The 15,735-nt window shown below is 35.9% G+C and overlaps 2 protein-coding genes across 2 annotated transcripts; both read right to left on the reverse strand.

Annotated features, from left to right (window-relative positions):
• Positions 1-1,226: 1,226 nt before the first annotated feature.
• LOC127104604 (uncharacterized) lies at positions 1,227-5,525 on the reverse strand. The gene is made up of 6 exons (XM_051041782.1): positions 4,837-5,525; positions 4,561-4,687; positions 4,180-4,458; positions 3,972-4,073; positions 3,715-3,795; positions 1,227-1,718 (listed from the first exon to the last, which is right to left on the reverse strand). Exons 1-6 carry the CDS (start codon positions 5,523-5,525, stop codon positions 1,227-1,229), a joined length of 1,770 nt encoding a protein of 589 aa, XP_050897739.1.
• An 823-nt stretch (positions 5,526-6,348) lies between these two features.
• LOC127104605 (uncharacterized) lies at positions 6,349-9,854 on the reverse strand. The gene is made up of 3 exons (XM_051041783.1): positions 7,558-9,854; positions 7,168-7,479; positions 6,349-7,081 (listed from the first exon to the last, which is right to left on the reverse strand). The coding sequence occupies exons 1-3, from the start codon at positions 9,852-9,854 to the stop codon at positions 6,349-6,351; spliced, it is 3,342 nt and encodes a 1,113-aa protein (XP_050897740.1).
• Positions 9,855-15,735: the final 5,881 nt, after the last annotated feature.

Raw genomic sequence — 15,735 nt, forward strand, 5'->3', positions numbered from 1 at the left:
AACACCCTTAATCTTAACTAGGGGCAGGGTAGTCTTCAGTTAGTTTAACCATGTGTTCAAATTTTAAAAAGGAAATATCCCATATGAGGATCAACCACATCTTATCCCTCATACGAGGTCAAAAATAACAAGTCCATAATGGTTGTCCTTCACCAACAAAAGGAGCAAGGTAGTCACAACCCTTTCAGCAATTCAAACAAACAAATGTCACACGATTTGTTCAAAAAAAAGAATGAAATAAAACCAATCAAAAAAGAAAAAAAAAACCGCTAAGTCGAAAGCTTGAAAACAAGTCAGACAAAAATTAGGGCATCCTGATGGACTGCAGACTCAAAAGATCGATCTAGGAAAAAGTCAAGGAAAACAAAAGTAAAAAAGAGAGGATCAAAAGCAAAAATACTCAGCAAGAGCAAATTCGCGTGGCTACAAGCAAAACAAACAAAAGATGGGTGATTGCCACTCACTACTAGAAAAACTGTTTTTAGCGTCGGCCATTTACAGACGCTAACGGTGAAAAAACAGACACTAATATGTGGTTAGCGTCGGTTTAGCGTCGGTGTCGGGCCTTGAATAAAAGATGCGAAGCTACTGTGTAACGTCGGCTAAAGATACACCGACGCTATGTAGCCTCGGGGTGACGGAGGCTAAAGCGGACACTAATGGAACCGACGCTATGTTGTTTCAAAACCATGAAAAGTCAATATTATGTTTAGCGTTGGCCGGTCCGACTCTAAAGTCAACAAAAAAAGTCAACAGATAGCGTCCGTGTCACCGACACTAAAGTCAACATAGAAAAGTCTATACTAATATTTAGCCTTGCATAAAGCGGACACTAATGGAACCGACGCTATGTTGTTTCAAAACCATGAAAAGTCAATATTATGTTTAGCGTTGGCCGGTCCGACTCTAAAGTCAACAAAAAAAGTCAACAGATAGCGTCCGTGTCACCGACACTAAAGTCAACATAGAAAAGTCTATACTAATATTTAGCCTTGCATACACCGACTCTAAAGTCAACAAAAAAGGACAATAACGGGTTGCAACATGACAACCTCACTCGAACAAATTTTTTCAATCCATAATATCATATTTATGGTAAAACATTTGGAAACAATTTTAAACATTCGTGAAAGTAACTACAAAAGTTCTACCCACATTAACTTTCAAAAAACATACACAAAAAGTAATCACATCCGAGATTAATTCGTTCTACTAAAAGTACAAGATCAATCTTCATCTAATGATTGATCATCCAAATCGTCATCATAATGATGAGAATGTGATACAAAAGTTGAAGTGTCAAATTTCTTCATCATAAATTCCTTCCAAGCATTCATCTCCCTCTCCATCCTTTGTGCAGTCTCGGTAGCAGCTTTTGCAGCCTCGGTAGCAGCTCGCATTGCTTCGTTAGCCTCTTGTAATTGGGTCGTTGCAGCCTCGGCAATTTGTTCAGCTCTAATTCTAGCTGCTCTTTCAGCTTCTAATGACATCCCAAACATAGAGTGTTGAGGAGTTTGAGATTGTTGGGTAAAACTTTTTGATCCACGTTTTAGATTAATAGCTAAATCTGCAGCGCCATAAACCCGACCACGGTTACGGCCCCCAGCAGCCTCTGTCCATAGCTGATTTACACGCTCTCCATCTAACACCTGAACAACCTCTCCATTCCCTTCTTCAGTTGGCTGAAGTTCTGCATCAAACTTCTCTTTAAAAGTCTTCTGCATAACAAAACATTATAATGCTAAGTTAGTGCTCTGTTAAGAATTTAGAGATGAAGATGGGCTATTAAATAGGATGGTTATAATGCCATTGTGTCACAAACTTTAAACACTACATTAACATAGAACGTATACATTACTTTTCAAGTTCAAGCATGTTCATCAGTCCCAAATAAAGGCGGGCTTTGAGTGAAGTGGCATGATAAATCCGGGATTTATGGTCACCACGTAACAAAGGAGCACTCACGTTAACCAACTTGAGTAACTAACGCAGTTGCTCTTTTGATTATACGAGCAACCATGAGTCCTCGTCCCCAGAAAATCTCCCAACAACCAATAAACAAGTATTATTATAAATATTACTAAATAGTCCTTGTTCCCGAAAAAGAAGCCCTTTTTGAGCAGGGCCCAAAAATCCAATGTTATAACAAAGACTTAAAAGAAGAAAAATGGATTGAAACTGACAAAATGAACATTGAACCCATGGAATGGTTTTCCGCTTAAAAGCTAAAACAACATAATATTGATTCTATGCTTCTTTTGGAACATTGCTAACCACTACAAAAACTGCAAGCATGAATAATATCAAAATCTGAAGCCTTAAAAACGTTATAACCAAAAGATAACAAAATAAAAAATAAAAACTACAGTTAAAGATCCAAACGAAGAATGAAATATATAATGAATAAAAACTGGGAGAAAAGCTAGATAGTTCAGTCCCTTAGATGTTCAATAATGTCTGCAATCATACCCACAAATAATTATTGATCTACAGACTCGTCGCACTTAAAACAAGCAAAATTGCATTTTCTCAATTGTCACAAAAACGCAAACCCGTCAATTAAAAAATGTTAGAAGTAATTCAATAAAATGCCAACAGTAATAACCATCCTATTTAATATTCAAATAAGTGTGACAATAATGCATAATCAATTAACAGTAGGTTTTCATAAATCATGAATCAAATCAATTTGCACCACAAGATTGCTAGCATTTTCATGTGACTGAACCAATTAAGCTAGTTTCCATTTGATCAAAATCGACTTAGTAAACTCATGCATCTAGAAGGTAATATATGTGACAGAATTTCATTTTCAATGGAATCGATTCCCTAGCAGAATTCAACTTGTCCAAACATCTAACAAATTAACTCTAACCGAATTAACATTCCAACTGTCATCTAACAGAAGTTATAATTAATTGCATTTTAACAACTCTTTCCTAACTTCACTCACAGTGTAACAACCAAACAAAAAAACTAATAAAAAATATTACTAACTATGCTCCTTGTTGATTAATAGAACGAATTATCACAAAAGTTAGAGTTAGTTTACATGGATAGAGTTAGCAGTTTTGAAACTCTATTAGAATTATATACCAACCTTAATTGGACTGCAAGTAAAAAAAATAGTTCGAATTAGTGGTTAGCATATGGTTAATTGAATGTTTGATTTCTGTTAGTGTTAGGAGTTTTTTTTTGCAGAGGTGCAAGCATTTTGAAATTGGTGGTGATAAGAAGGGAAAGGGAACATCTCTGTTTTAGGTGGTGGATTAGAATTTTACAGTATAACTGTGTTTTTCTATTGTTCAAATCCCTGTCTTTTTGATTTTGCAGTTGTTGTTTGAGATTTTTGTTCGGATATTTCTAATGGATTTATTACTTTTCTTAAATTTATGCCATTTGCCTGTTTTTTCGTTTTATTTTACTGTTATATTGTTTAATTGGAAGCCTAGTTTATCATTAGTTTTATTATGCTCTCACCAAATCATCTCTCTTTAATTAATGGATGTTGTATTATGAAAAACCAGTAACATAATGTGTATATGGAATCGTATGATGTACTATTCATTTTCATTCAGATAAATAGTTGGATATATTAAAAGGTGTTCTAATGAGTAATCACACTTCTGTTTTTGACTTGAATCAATGATATCTATACTTGTTGCAGCAAATATTTGTTAGTGTTAGGACTGCAAGTAAAACTGATATCTATACTTGTTGCAGCAAATATTTGTTAGTGTTAGGACTGTTAGTGTTAGGACTGCAAGTAAAACAAATATCAAACAGCACAGCAAACTGATTGCAGGAATTTAAAACTGATAGTTAAACATAGGACTTGTGCTATTATATCTAACTTACATTAGACTATAAAAATGGATAACTAGATCCTTTTTGGAGAGTTTAATTTGAATAAGTCTGCTTCTGAAAGCATGGATGCAAATATTGATGCAGTAAAATTTACGAGAACTTACATAAGTAGATGCAGCACGACTGTCAACCCATTCACCATTTTTCCTCTTGTGTGTTTTTAAAAATAACTCATCGGGACGCAGATCCCTTTGAAGTTCACGTGACTACAAAAATCAAATAATCCAATAATCAATACAGAATACGAGTAAAACTGTCAAGATATAAAGAATCTTCATAATAATAATAATTTGTTAGGATTTTATTACTTACAAGTTGAAGTGCAACATCAATATGAGCCTTACGACCTGTGGTGTGGACTGCTCCGCCTCTTGCGGAAGCTCGATTGGTCTTGTTTTGAGAAGACACAGCCAAAAACTCGGTCTTTTTCCAATAAGTTTGAAGTTCAACCCAAGCATCATCACCAATCCATGAAGGTCGAGTCCCTTTTCTCCTCGCCTTCCCCAACATGTCGTTTAATCGTTTTCTTCCTTTTTTTTCAAATGCACTATAGACAAATGCATGATCGAAAGGATCCCACGAAACCTTCTCCTAAAAATAATTAAAATCACATAATTAATATTAATAACCAATTAGTTACTTTTTTAAATATAATTTGATCAACTTAAGTGACAAAAGTCAATAAATACTTACTCCAAACAACTTAAACCAATCAGCTTTCGTATCAGGATCGAGTGCAGACCAATGATGTATAGGTTTATAAAATTGTTTGCGTATCGCATAATTAATGGCACCAGCAACTTCTTTGGCAGGAACTAGCCTACAAAATACAATAATAAAACTACTAAATTATTAAGAATCATATGGATAGTAATATTCTCAACTTTCTTAACAGGTTATATATATTTTAGACAAAATACAATAATAAAACTACTAAATTATTAAATTATGAGAATATATATGACTTACCCAGTACCAGATGGTTTTATAATAACTTTCCCATTCTCATCTATTGTTGGCACAAGAGGGGTAATAGTTTCTTGACCCACCGCCTCATCCTCATCAGCATCCACATCTTCCTCCTCTGCCAAATTTGAAGGGCTAGCCATTGTTTGAAGGTTTATACTTTGAGGGCCAGCCATTGTTTGATGGCTTAAAGTTGGAGTAGGCATAAAACTGAATTTCTCAGAGGTAGTGGCATGAACAGGTACTACAGTTGGAGCTGGTGTTGGCATCGACGATGCAGCCTGCACAGACGATGCTGCCTGAGCTGGTGTTGGCATCGACGATGCAGCCTGCACGGACGATGCTGCCTGAGCTGGTGTTGGCATCAACGATGCAGCCTGCACACACGATTTTTTAGAAGCTGATGTTGGCATTGATGATGCAACCTGCACGGACGATGCTTCCTGAGCTGGTGTTGGCATCGACGATGCAGCCTGCACAGATGATTTTTTCGAAGCTGATGTCGGCATCGACGATGCAACCTGCATGGACGGTGCTGCCTGAGCTGGTGTTGGTGCCGATGATGCATCCTGCATAGACAATGTTGTTTGAGCAGGTTTCCTAACGATATGCTTCTTGTTAATTATGCGATTTCGTTCTTCTTGAAGTTTTCCTGGTGCTAATACCTTAGCTTTTCCACCTCTTTTAGTCATCTGTTGTCATAAAAATAAAAGGATTAGTCAGTCTCACACTCTTAACAGTATCATAACATTATCAAATGCAGTTTCTGATAAAATTAAAAGTAAAAGAAAAGATGTGGCGAGTATAATATTAAATTAATTTTAGTTCAACAAATGCATAGTAAAGTCACTGCAAATTATTTCATCAATTGTGAAAGCATCACTTCTGAATACAACAAAAAGCACACATCCTGCAAAATATCTTGGGTATGTGCATAGAACTACATAGAAGATACCATAGACATTTTGGAAGATGCAACAAAGGAGCGTGAAAACTATCATGTTGGAAAGAATGCATAAGATACATTTACACAACAGTGGATATGATAATATAAAATAATTCCTCGCAAATGTAATTTAACAGTCTATACTTGGCAGCATCAAGTTACAATGATATATCAAAATGAAAAGTTTAGTACGATATCCTACCTGCATCTGATTGAAGGAAAAGGTTGCAAAGTGGGAAACAGAAATGCAACCGAAAAAGGACAAAATAGAAAGTACTCACAAGTCATCAGAAAATCAATTAATCAAGGAAATCTACAGTGTTCAAATATTCCATTATAGAAACCCTGTAATCATATCATACATACCAGTATTTTCAGGTTCACCAATATCAAAAAAAGTGTTGAGTAATTCAAGGATGCAAATATCTGCCTAAGCATCAAGTAATTCAAGGATATTAGAAATGGAGCCATTTCAAATACAAAGGAATGCTGCTAACAAAGGAGGGGTAAACAAAGAAAAAGTTCTCTACAGGGAAAAGATAAATGCACAGCGACTTAATTTATCTTCATCAATGCCCTCTATCTGCTTCACTAGTAGAGCAATCAAAAATCTCTTCAAACACATCTAATTGTGACATGTCACGCAAACAAGATATTGCTTCAATTTCTACATTGGGTAGCGCCGGTAACATCCCATCAGATTGATAAGGTACTTCATCCTCTATGTTGTCAATCTCTACGCGACCCCTTGGTTTTGTGGTGATTGCCGCACACCATCCACGCATATCTCTACACATTTCTGGATATGGGACATAATACACTTGTCTTGCATTTTGCGCAAGGATGAAAGGATCATAAGGACGATAACGTTTATCCATCTTAATATCCACAGTTTTATATTGTGGGTGAACCTTTGTGCCCGTATTCCTTGTTGGATCAAACCATTCACAATAAAAAACTGGAATCTTATGCTTCAGACCAAAGTAATCTAGCTCAAAGATATGTTTGATTATTCCATAAAAATCAGTATTTCCTCCTTCTGCAAGACCTTTCACGTGCACACCACAATTGCTAGTTTTTCTACCTTTGCTCCATTCTTCAGTATGAAACTTGTACCCATTGATAAAATACATGTTCCATGATATGGCCATTGATGCAGGACTGCGAGACAAGGCAATTATATCTTGGTTAGTAACTCCATTTGTCTCCTCATTTACATATTTCTTCAGCCATATGGGAAACTCTATATGTATGCGCCCAGATGAATCTTCTATATCTAGAGAGTGGTTCTCTAAGAATATGCTGAAATAAATCACACGATTCATAAGTAAATATCTATTATGATATGCATCAATAATTTGATTGAATATATTATGATGCACACTTACTCAAGATATGGTTTAACCTCATCACAATTTATCAAGACATGCACATGTGAAGACTTCCATTCCTTATCAGATAGAAAATATTTTCGTGACTTCCCACTTGGTCGACCGCCACTTTGTAGAATGGACATTGTAGGTAGAATGCCATCATTGTCTAAATGAGGTTTGTTACTAAGATTTATGGTTGGCAACAAACGGAAAGAGTTGAAATAATGAGAGCAAAAGTAATTTGTCTCGCGATGTATATAATCACTGCATATGGAACCTTCAACTCTAGCCTTATTTGTCACTACCCTCTTTGAGACTCCCATAAATCTGCACATTCAATCATTCCACGTTTATTAATTTATGATAAACATGCAATAACTTAATAAAATCAACCACAACAATTACCTTTCGAATGGATACATCCATCGGTACTGTACTGGACCACCTAGAATTGCTTCTTTGGCAAGATGGATTGGAAGATGCTCCATTGAGTCAAAGAAACCTGGTGGAAAAATCCTTTCCAACTTGCATATGATAATTGGAATATTCTCATCCAACTTAATTAAGTCGTCCATCCTCAATGTATTGCAACAAAGATCTTTAAAGAATCGACTTAGCTCAGTTAATGGTTTCCAAACCAAATCTGGCAATGAATGGAATGCAATTGGGAGTAAACATTCCATGAAAACATGACAATCATGGCTCTTCATCCCATGCACCGTACCCTTTTCTACATTGGCACACCTACTGAGGTTTGAAGCATAGCCATCTGGCATTCTCAATTCCTTAAGCCATTTACAAACCAACTTGGCTTCAGATTTGGTTAGAGTGTAACTAGCCTTTGGTTTACCATTCTTTCCGTTTTCTAAGGGTTGGAGCTCCAAGTCCCCGCGAAAGCATAATTTAGCCAAGTCTTCTCTTGCCTTTTCATTATCCTTTGTTTTATCCTTAACATTCATGACAGTATTAAATATATTATCGAAGACGTTTTTTTCTATGTGCATCACATCGAGGTTATGCCTTAACAAATTATCCTTCCAATATGGGAGATCCCAAAAAATACTTCGCTTTTTCCAATTGTGATCCACTCCATACCCTTCGAATTCTTTCCATTTCGCCTCCCATCCAATTTCAGTAACTTTTGGAAAATTACTTATTACCGCCCATATATCTTTCCCTGTGGAAATGGGAGGTGGCTCATTGGTCACAACCCTATTTTTTAGGAAACTTCTTTTACTCCTTCTGAAGGAGTGATTAGATGGCAAGAAACGACGATGACAGTCAAACCAGGAATTCTTATGGCCACTTTTCAAGGTGAAAGCATCAGTGTGTTCCATACAATGAGGGCATGCCAATTTACCTTGTGTTCCCCATCCAGATAACATACCATAGGCTGGAAAATCATTAATTGTCCACATCAAGCAGGCTTTCATGATGAAGTTTTGTTTTGTAGATATATCATAGGTCAATATTCCATTGGACCACAATCGATGTAGATCATCAATCAATGGTTGCAAGTAGACATCTATCTTTAATTTAGGGTTTTTAGGTCCGGGTATGAGGCATGCCAAAAACAAGTATGGTTTGGTCATGCACATTTCAGGGGGGAGATTATACGGAGTAACTATTATTGGCCAACATGAGTATGGAGAAGCAGACGCTTGAATGTAAGGAGTAAAACCATCTGAACACAGACCCAACCTTACATTTCTGGGTTCCCTAGAAAAGTCAGGATATACACTATCAAAATGTTTCCATGCTTTTCCATCTGACGGGTGGCGAAGGATGTTGGAACTATTTTTGTTCATGTGATGCCATCTCATTTCACTTGCCGACTCAGTTGATGCATACAATCTTTGTAATCTGGGAATGATTGGGAAGTAGAACATTCTCTTCACTGGGATATCTTTGTACTTTCCCATGCCAGTCTTGCGAGGAATGAACCTAGGAGCATTACAAAATTTGCACTCTGATAGATTGCTATCATCCTTGTAATATAACATACAACCATTCTTACAACAATCAATCTTCTCAACCTTTAGCCCTAACTTAGATACCAACTGTGTTGCTTGGTAATAGTTATCGGGCAAGCATTTTTGAACTGGACATACACTTTTAAGCATTTGTGCAACAAAATCTAAACCTTTTTGTGGTACATGCCAATTAGACCTAATTTCAAGAAGTTGAGTAGATATTGATAATATTGATTGGGTAGCTCCCTCATAAATGGGCTTGTTGAAAGATATCAACTTGTCATAAAATCGTTTGGCATCTTCGTTGGGAAACTCATCCTCCGTATATTCCTCAACTTCTATGTTATCATTCACGTGAGAGAATACTCCATAAGGCCTAAAAGCATCATACACCATCTGATTCATTGCCTCAATTTGGTCATCATGATGCACATGCTCACTACTATTTGAATCATTCCTTGTATTAACATTGAGCTCTACTTCTCCATGTTGAGTCCAAATCCAATAGTCTGGTTGAAATCCATCTCGATACAAGTGAAGTCTAACATTAGTTGGTGTTCTTATCTTGAGACACTTGCAATTTATACACGGACACCTTATCCCTCCCTTAGATTTACAAATAGGTTGTTTCAAAGCCCTCTTTACGAAGTCTTTAACCCCGCGAACATACTCTTCTTTCAATCCGTGTCTATTGGAATATACTCTATCGTACATCCAAGTACGATCCATTTTCTATAAGGCAAACAATTAACTCGTCAACCACTGAAAATTAAAACATATATTAGACAAAAATGAATGGCTGATAAGTTCCTAATGGGTATTAGGAGAAAATCAGATAACTTCCTAATGGGTATTAGGAGAGAATAGAATACATGCATTCCAAGGGATTTTTATTTTATTTTCAGTGGTTCAAAAATTAAACATGACGAACATACCAAATTTTAATACTATTGTACATTATTATTTCAGACCGTAAACAAAATTGCTGCACAGATTTATAAATCTATTAAACTGCTGTATATTTTAACAAATCCAATAAGCTATTGTACTCACTTCCTGAAATCTAACTAAAACAATGTAAGCCTTAATTCTTAGTTTATTTTTTAATGTAAACCGAACCAAAACTACATGTTAATGGAAATAACTAACAACTTGCAGTATGTAGTCACTATATAGACTGTCATGTACAGTAGTACCAAATTATTACCATGCCAACACAAATCAACATACAAACCAAAACAAAACTTCTACCTACAAACATACGCAACCAAAACGCATAAGCTAGCCGATACACAAAGCAACCGCCTCGAAACCAGAAAAAAAAACATAACACTGGGACAGTGATCACAACAACAGAATAGAACTTAATTCGAAATATAAACAAAATCTATGCGAATCAAATGCCACAAAGGTGAAAGGTTATATCCCGATGCTAGAATTTCATTTACAACATAACCAATTCGCAATCCAAGGGAAACCGAAAAGAGAAAAACACAACATAGCCAATGCGTGTTCGAAATCAAAATAAAGTTCAAAAATTTGTAGGGTTCACAATTCCACGAATTCGCGATATAGGGTTCGAAGAGGTTAGAATGGTGATTTATGTTAGAACGTTCGAAGAAGCCGCAAAGTTATGAGAGAGTGAGGTTATAGTCATTTTTCAATTCTGTTTTCCTAACTAATTAACTCTCACAATTTTCACTTAACCGAAATTTAACAAACATTAACAGTCATAACAGAATTCAAAACAACCTACTAACCGATAGCAGACTTAACTCAAGTAAGAAATCTAACAGAAACTTAACTCCATCCTAACAGAAATTCAGTAATCACCAAACAGTTCGCTAATAGCAGTCCACAATAAAAGCATATCATGGTTTCATTTAAGTCATAACAACTCAACATTAACATTAACAGAAGCAAACTATTAGACTTTCAACAATAGTTCACAGCTGACATTACTAATAAGTAATAACACATTCAACTAATTAATTTCCTAACACTTAATTAGCTAAGAAGTTCATAACAAAAACTGTGCAGCAATTTTGTTTCTGTTAGAGGTTATTAGTTAGTTAGGATCTGTTATGAGAAGTTATAAAATCTGTTAGAGGTGGATTTGGTGAGTGAAATGTTTAACTCAAATTCTGTTTTGAAATTAAATTCCATTGTAAATTCAGTTAGTTTAGAAATTCAAAAGTTAGTTGAATCGAAATTGAGATTTAAGTGGAATGTAACTGAAATGAAAATTGTAAAATTTTCCCTCCTTGTTTTATGTGAATGTAGTTATGCAGGTTAATTTCAGTTAGTAAAAAAAGACTGTGAGGATGTTAATTTGTTAAAATTCCTGTTAGGACACTAAGAAACAGTTAAGTGGAAATTTGGAACTGTTATTGAAATGATTGGGTTAGTGACTTCCTGTTATTAAAAAATTATTAGTAATTATTCTCCCTGTTAGTCTATGTTTGTTTTTTTATTTGTTAATTTGCTTATGTGAAATGCTTGAAATTCCGGTTATATTGTCGTTAAAAGCTTGTCAATGTATGATGCGGCATGTTAATTAGCAAGTCAGTTAGAATACACTTGGATTTCTTGTACATTTCCGTTAAAACCACTGTAATTGAATTTTGGTATTAGTAATATTAATTCAGTTAGTTCCTATTGGTTTCTCCACAGGTTTGTAAACCACACTGACTTATTGTTATTTTCGTATGAATGTCAATGAGACGCACGGTTTTGAAAGCATCCCACTTTCACTAATAACTAACTTTGTTAATAGAAACTGAACCTCACTAACCAACTTCTAACTTCCAGGTTTCTTCAACAACCGCTCCGAAAATAACAAACTTCAAAACTCCTCTTCCCAACCTATAACAGAACTGAACCTTCACTCTTCACAACTAACGGAACCAACTAACAGAACCATCATTCTCTCATGACCAAAATCAACTAACCGAATTTCACAACAAATTCTAAACCGTTACCTAACAACTTTTCCCAACAAACTTCTCAAGCAAATCACCTGCAAACAGAATTGAAAAATGACTATAACCTCACTCTCTCATAACTTTGCGGCTTCTTCGAACGTTCTAACATAAATCACCATTCTAACCTCTTCGAACCCTATATCGCGAATTCGTGGAATGCACAACAGGACAACAACACAAGACAGAACAAAGGAACACTTCTCAATTGCAGTCACTAGAAGCAAGCAAAGCACTAACTAAGACACATCAACAACAGTTAGAAAACAAGCACTAATAATCAGGTCACAACAGCCAGATAATCAAGAACAGGATAATTCAAGAAGCAGATAATTCAGTTATGGAATGCAGGCACAGCAGATAATTCAAGAAGCACAACAGCCAAATCAGGTGGCACAATGAAAACATCACCTTCAGCCTGAAGCAAGGAAGGCTCAACAGCAAATATCTCATCAAGAACAGGACAATCTAGAGCATTAGAGGACATACATCAAGCAACAAAAGGGAAACTAAACTACAGATATGAGTTCATCTATAAAGCACTCAAGCAGCCGCATCATCAATACACAATGCAACAACTGGAAATTACTCGGAGGCAACATCATCAAGAGAACCACATGAAGGACATTCAAGATAAGAGGAAGGATGAAAACATGCATCAATATCATCAACATACCAGAAACCTTGGTTCCACAAAAACAAATCTAAACCAGCACAAACTTTTTCAGCTCTTTTAGTTTGACCCCATAAGAAATAATTAAGCAGAACTTAGGAAATTCCATAGCCTCCTCATAACCACAAAATCAATTCATAAATAATTCTCAACCTTGAGAAATACTAACTGATGCAAACACTAACTATTGCAAACACTAACAGTTCAGTCTGGTTCCAAATTAACATAGGGATGACTAACCTTGAGAAAGAGTTGTCTTTGCAAAATCCCGGATGATATAGTGCTTCGGTTCCAAATTAACTTGCATTCAACAACTGCTTACTGCCTCCACTAAGTAAGATGAGCATTCTTGAAAACCTACATTCAGAAAACCAATTAGCAAATAATTTGATTTTTGTAGTTTCAGACTTAAAGGAGACTTTAAACATATTTGGAAACAATACTAAACTTGCAAAGAAAAGTTGATTCCAGCATCCACAAAGCCGATAGTTCTGGAAAACCTACATTCAGAAAACATAAAACATATGACTATCTCATACTCATTAAACCAAAACTCCATGGAAATCACTTGAGATGAATATGCATTACCTTTGATGATTCAGAAACCCTTTAACGAGGGATTTTGAAATAGGGATTCTTCAATGGATTCACGGATTAGGGATTCACGAATCGGTTCACGAAATTGGGAAAAAACGGATTCACGATTTAGCATGGAATTAGGGTTTTCGTGTTGTGAAATGAAATGGAGGGAGAGTGAAAAATGACGAGGGAAAAGGAAAGAGGGAAATAAGCTGTCGCGCAATTTTTGGTCAGAAATAGAAAATTCCATAGCGTCCGCCAAGCGGACTCTAATTAATAAATAAAATACTTAAACCTTAAATATATATACATATTATAGATAAATAAATGGAAAAATTATATGTTATAATAATAGCGTCGGCTACGCGGACTCTAAGTAAATAAATACTAATTAAAAAATAATGCTACTAGATAGAGTCGGTCACACCGACTCTAAATAAATTAATCAAACATTCTTCAAAGGTAACATAACAAGTAGTGTCGGTTTTGCCGACACTGATAAAAAAAATAACTTGTCTTAAATGATGTACGCAGATAGAGTCCGTTAGTGTAGGCTTAGCCGAAACTAATAGTGTCCGTGTCGGTGGCCGACTCTAAACTAGGAGGCTAAAATGACTTATTCTAGTAGTGAAGGCATCTTCAACTCCAAAGCTCTCTTCTTCACCCAAAGAGTGTAAGCTTCCAAGGCTACACAATTGCACAAACCAAGCTCGAATCTTCCTTTCCTATGCACATTATGCCAAGCATGCACAATCTTCTGCTTCAAATGTTGGGGATCTTTACCCTCTTGATAGAAAAGACCTTCTAACAAATGATGCGCAATGATTTTTGTAAGATAGCCATGCCAAATGAAATAAAAATTGCAAAAGAAATTAAATTAATTGATAATTAAATCTGGCAGTGGCAAAAACGTAATATCTCCGCCCTTTAAGTGAAACGCATCGTTTCACTTAAAGAGGTGTCACGCACCCATTGGCTTCATGGCCCAGTAACACCAAAACCATGCAATGCTTGGCCAAACGCGATCAAAACGGTTCTGGGCTCAAATTCTCTAGGGTTTGTGGGAACAGTGTGTGTTCTTCATCATGAAGAACAAAATTCCCAGAAATGGGAAATGAGCACATCATCATGATCAGTGAACAACATACAGGCATAATCCAACAACCATAACCATTAAATCATGTTAAACAAACAAGTATCGAGCAAGAACAAGTTTCATCACCAAACTTCAGAACAACATAACTTCATAAATAACCAACCAAATCAAGTGACTCAAAGCTCAAAATACTCATGGCAAGGAGATCTATTTAATGCATATCATGGTTTTGGAAAATGAGAGATTCGATACCTGGCCAAATTTGGAAAACAGTCGTGATTCAGTGAGAGTTGGGCCACGTTGAGGTGAAACAGATGCTCAACAATGCTTTAAATGATGGATGGAAGGAAGACTTTAGCTCAGTTGCACTCCATTTTCCTCCAACCACGATCTGCCATGGAAGAAGCTAAGCATAACAGTTGGTGAACAAGGCTTTACAGTGGAGATGTGAGGCTGGAAAATGGTTCAAAAATGATGGTAAAGGATGCAGCATCTATCCAAGGCTCGAGTTCTTTGCAACCTTTTTCAGAAAAGTTCAAAAATGAGGAAAATGGTATATTGAGAGCAAGAGGATTTTCTGGTTGTGAGAGTGGCTGCCACTAGGGGTTTCAAAATGACAGAAAATCATGATATATGTCTGCTATGTTGTGATACAAATCTCAGTCCATGAAAATGTGGGATGTAGTTGTTGAAACATGTACTTTCTTTCCAATTTTCAAGCAAGTAGGTAATGTGTGTATGTACTGCACAAGAATGGGCCTCCAACAAGTTTTAAATGCATTTTCAGAACATGTTTGATTGGTAGAATTGGTTAGAAATGATTATTTTGAAAAGTCAAAATTCAACTCACTTGAAATTAATTAAGGCAAGTTCAAAAAGGCCATTTTGCATGGTGATGTTTTGGTGCATGAGGATGACATATTTGGAAAGAGGGGATCAAATGTGACTTGTAGGAAAAAACCCCACCCAAATTGGCCAAATGGTTTGAGAGATATGGCCTTTTGAAGTTCAAGAATTTCTGAAAATGATTCGATCATAACTTGCCAACCATACATGGGAATTGAGTGTTCTTGGACTTTTTGGAAATGGGAGAACAAGATCTTCAACTTTCATGTTGGGCAAAAATTCATTTGAAGCTTGTATCATGATGTAAGTTTGAGGATCAAGACTTTCCATTTTTGGTAAGTTTCAGTTACAGGTCAAGTTTCCCTTTTTGGAAATTTCTGATCTGGCTTCAAATTCTTCCATGATGGTATTTGACATGATATATGAGGCCTATAT

The sequence above is a fragment of the Lathyrus oleraceus genome, chromosome 7 (assembly GCF_024323335.1).
Source record: "Lathyrus oleraceus cultivar Zhongwan6 chromosome 7, CAAS_Psat_ZW6_1.0, whole genome shotgun sequence".
Lineage (NCBI taxonomy): Eukaryota > Viridiplantae > Streptophyta > Magnoliopsida > Fabales > Fabaceae > Lathyrus > Lathyrus oleraceus.

Bases quoted from the DNA above. Each gene is read 5' to 3' on its own strand.
- LOC127104604 (XM_051041782.1), bottom strand. From the start codon at position 5,525: ATGACTAAAAGAGGTGGAAAAGCTAAGGTATTAGCACCAGGAAAACTT. The intron at 4,459-4,560 runs GTAAGTATTTAT...AATTATTTTTAG, and splicing joins ATTGGTTTAAGTTGTTTGGA to GAGAAGGTTTCGTGGGATCC. The intron at 3,796-3,971 runs GTAAGTTCTCGT...TCCTGCAATCAG, and splicing joins GTCGTGCTGCATCTACTTAT to TTTGCTGTGCTGTTTGATAT.
- LOC127104605 (XM_051041783.1), bottom strand. From the start codon at position 9,854: ATGGATCGTACTTGGATGTACGATAGAGTATATTCCAATAGACACGGA. The intron at 7,480-7,557 runs GTAATTGTTGTG...TTGAATGTGCAG, and splicing joins TGGATGTATCCATTCGAAAG to ATTTATGGGAGTCTCAAAGA. The intron at 7,082-7,167 runs GTAAGTGTGCAT...GATTTATTTCAG, and splicing joins GAGGTTAAACCATATCTTGA to CATATTCTTAGAGAACCACT.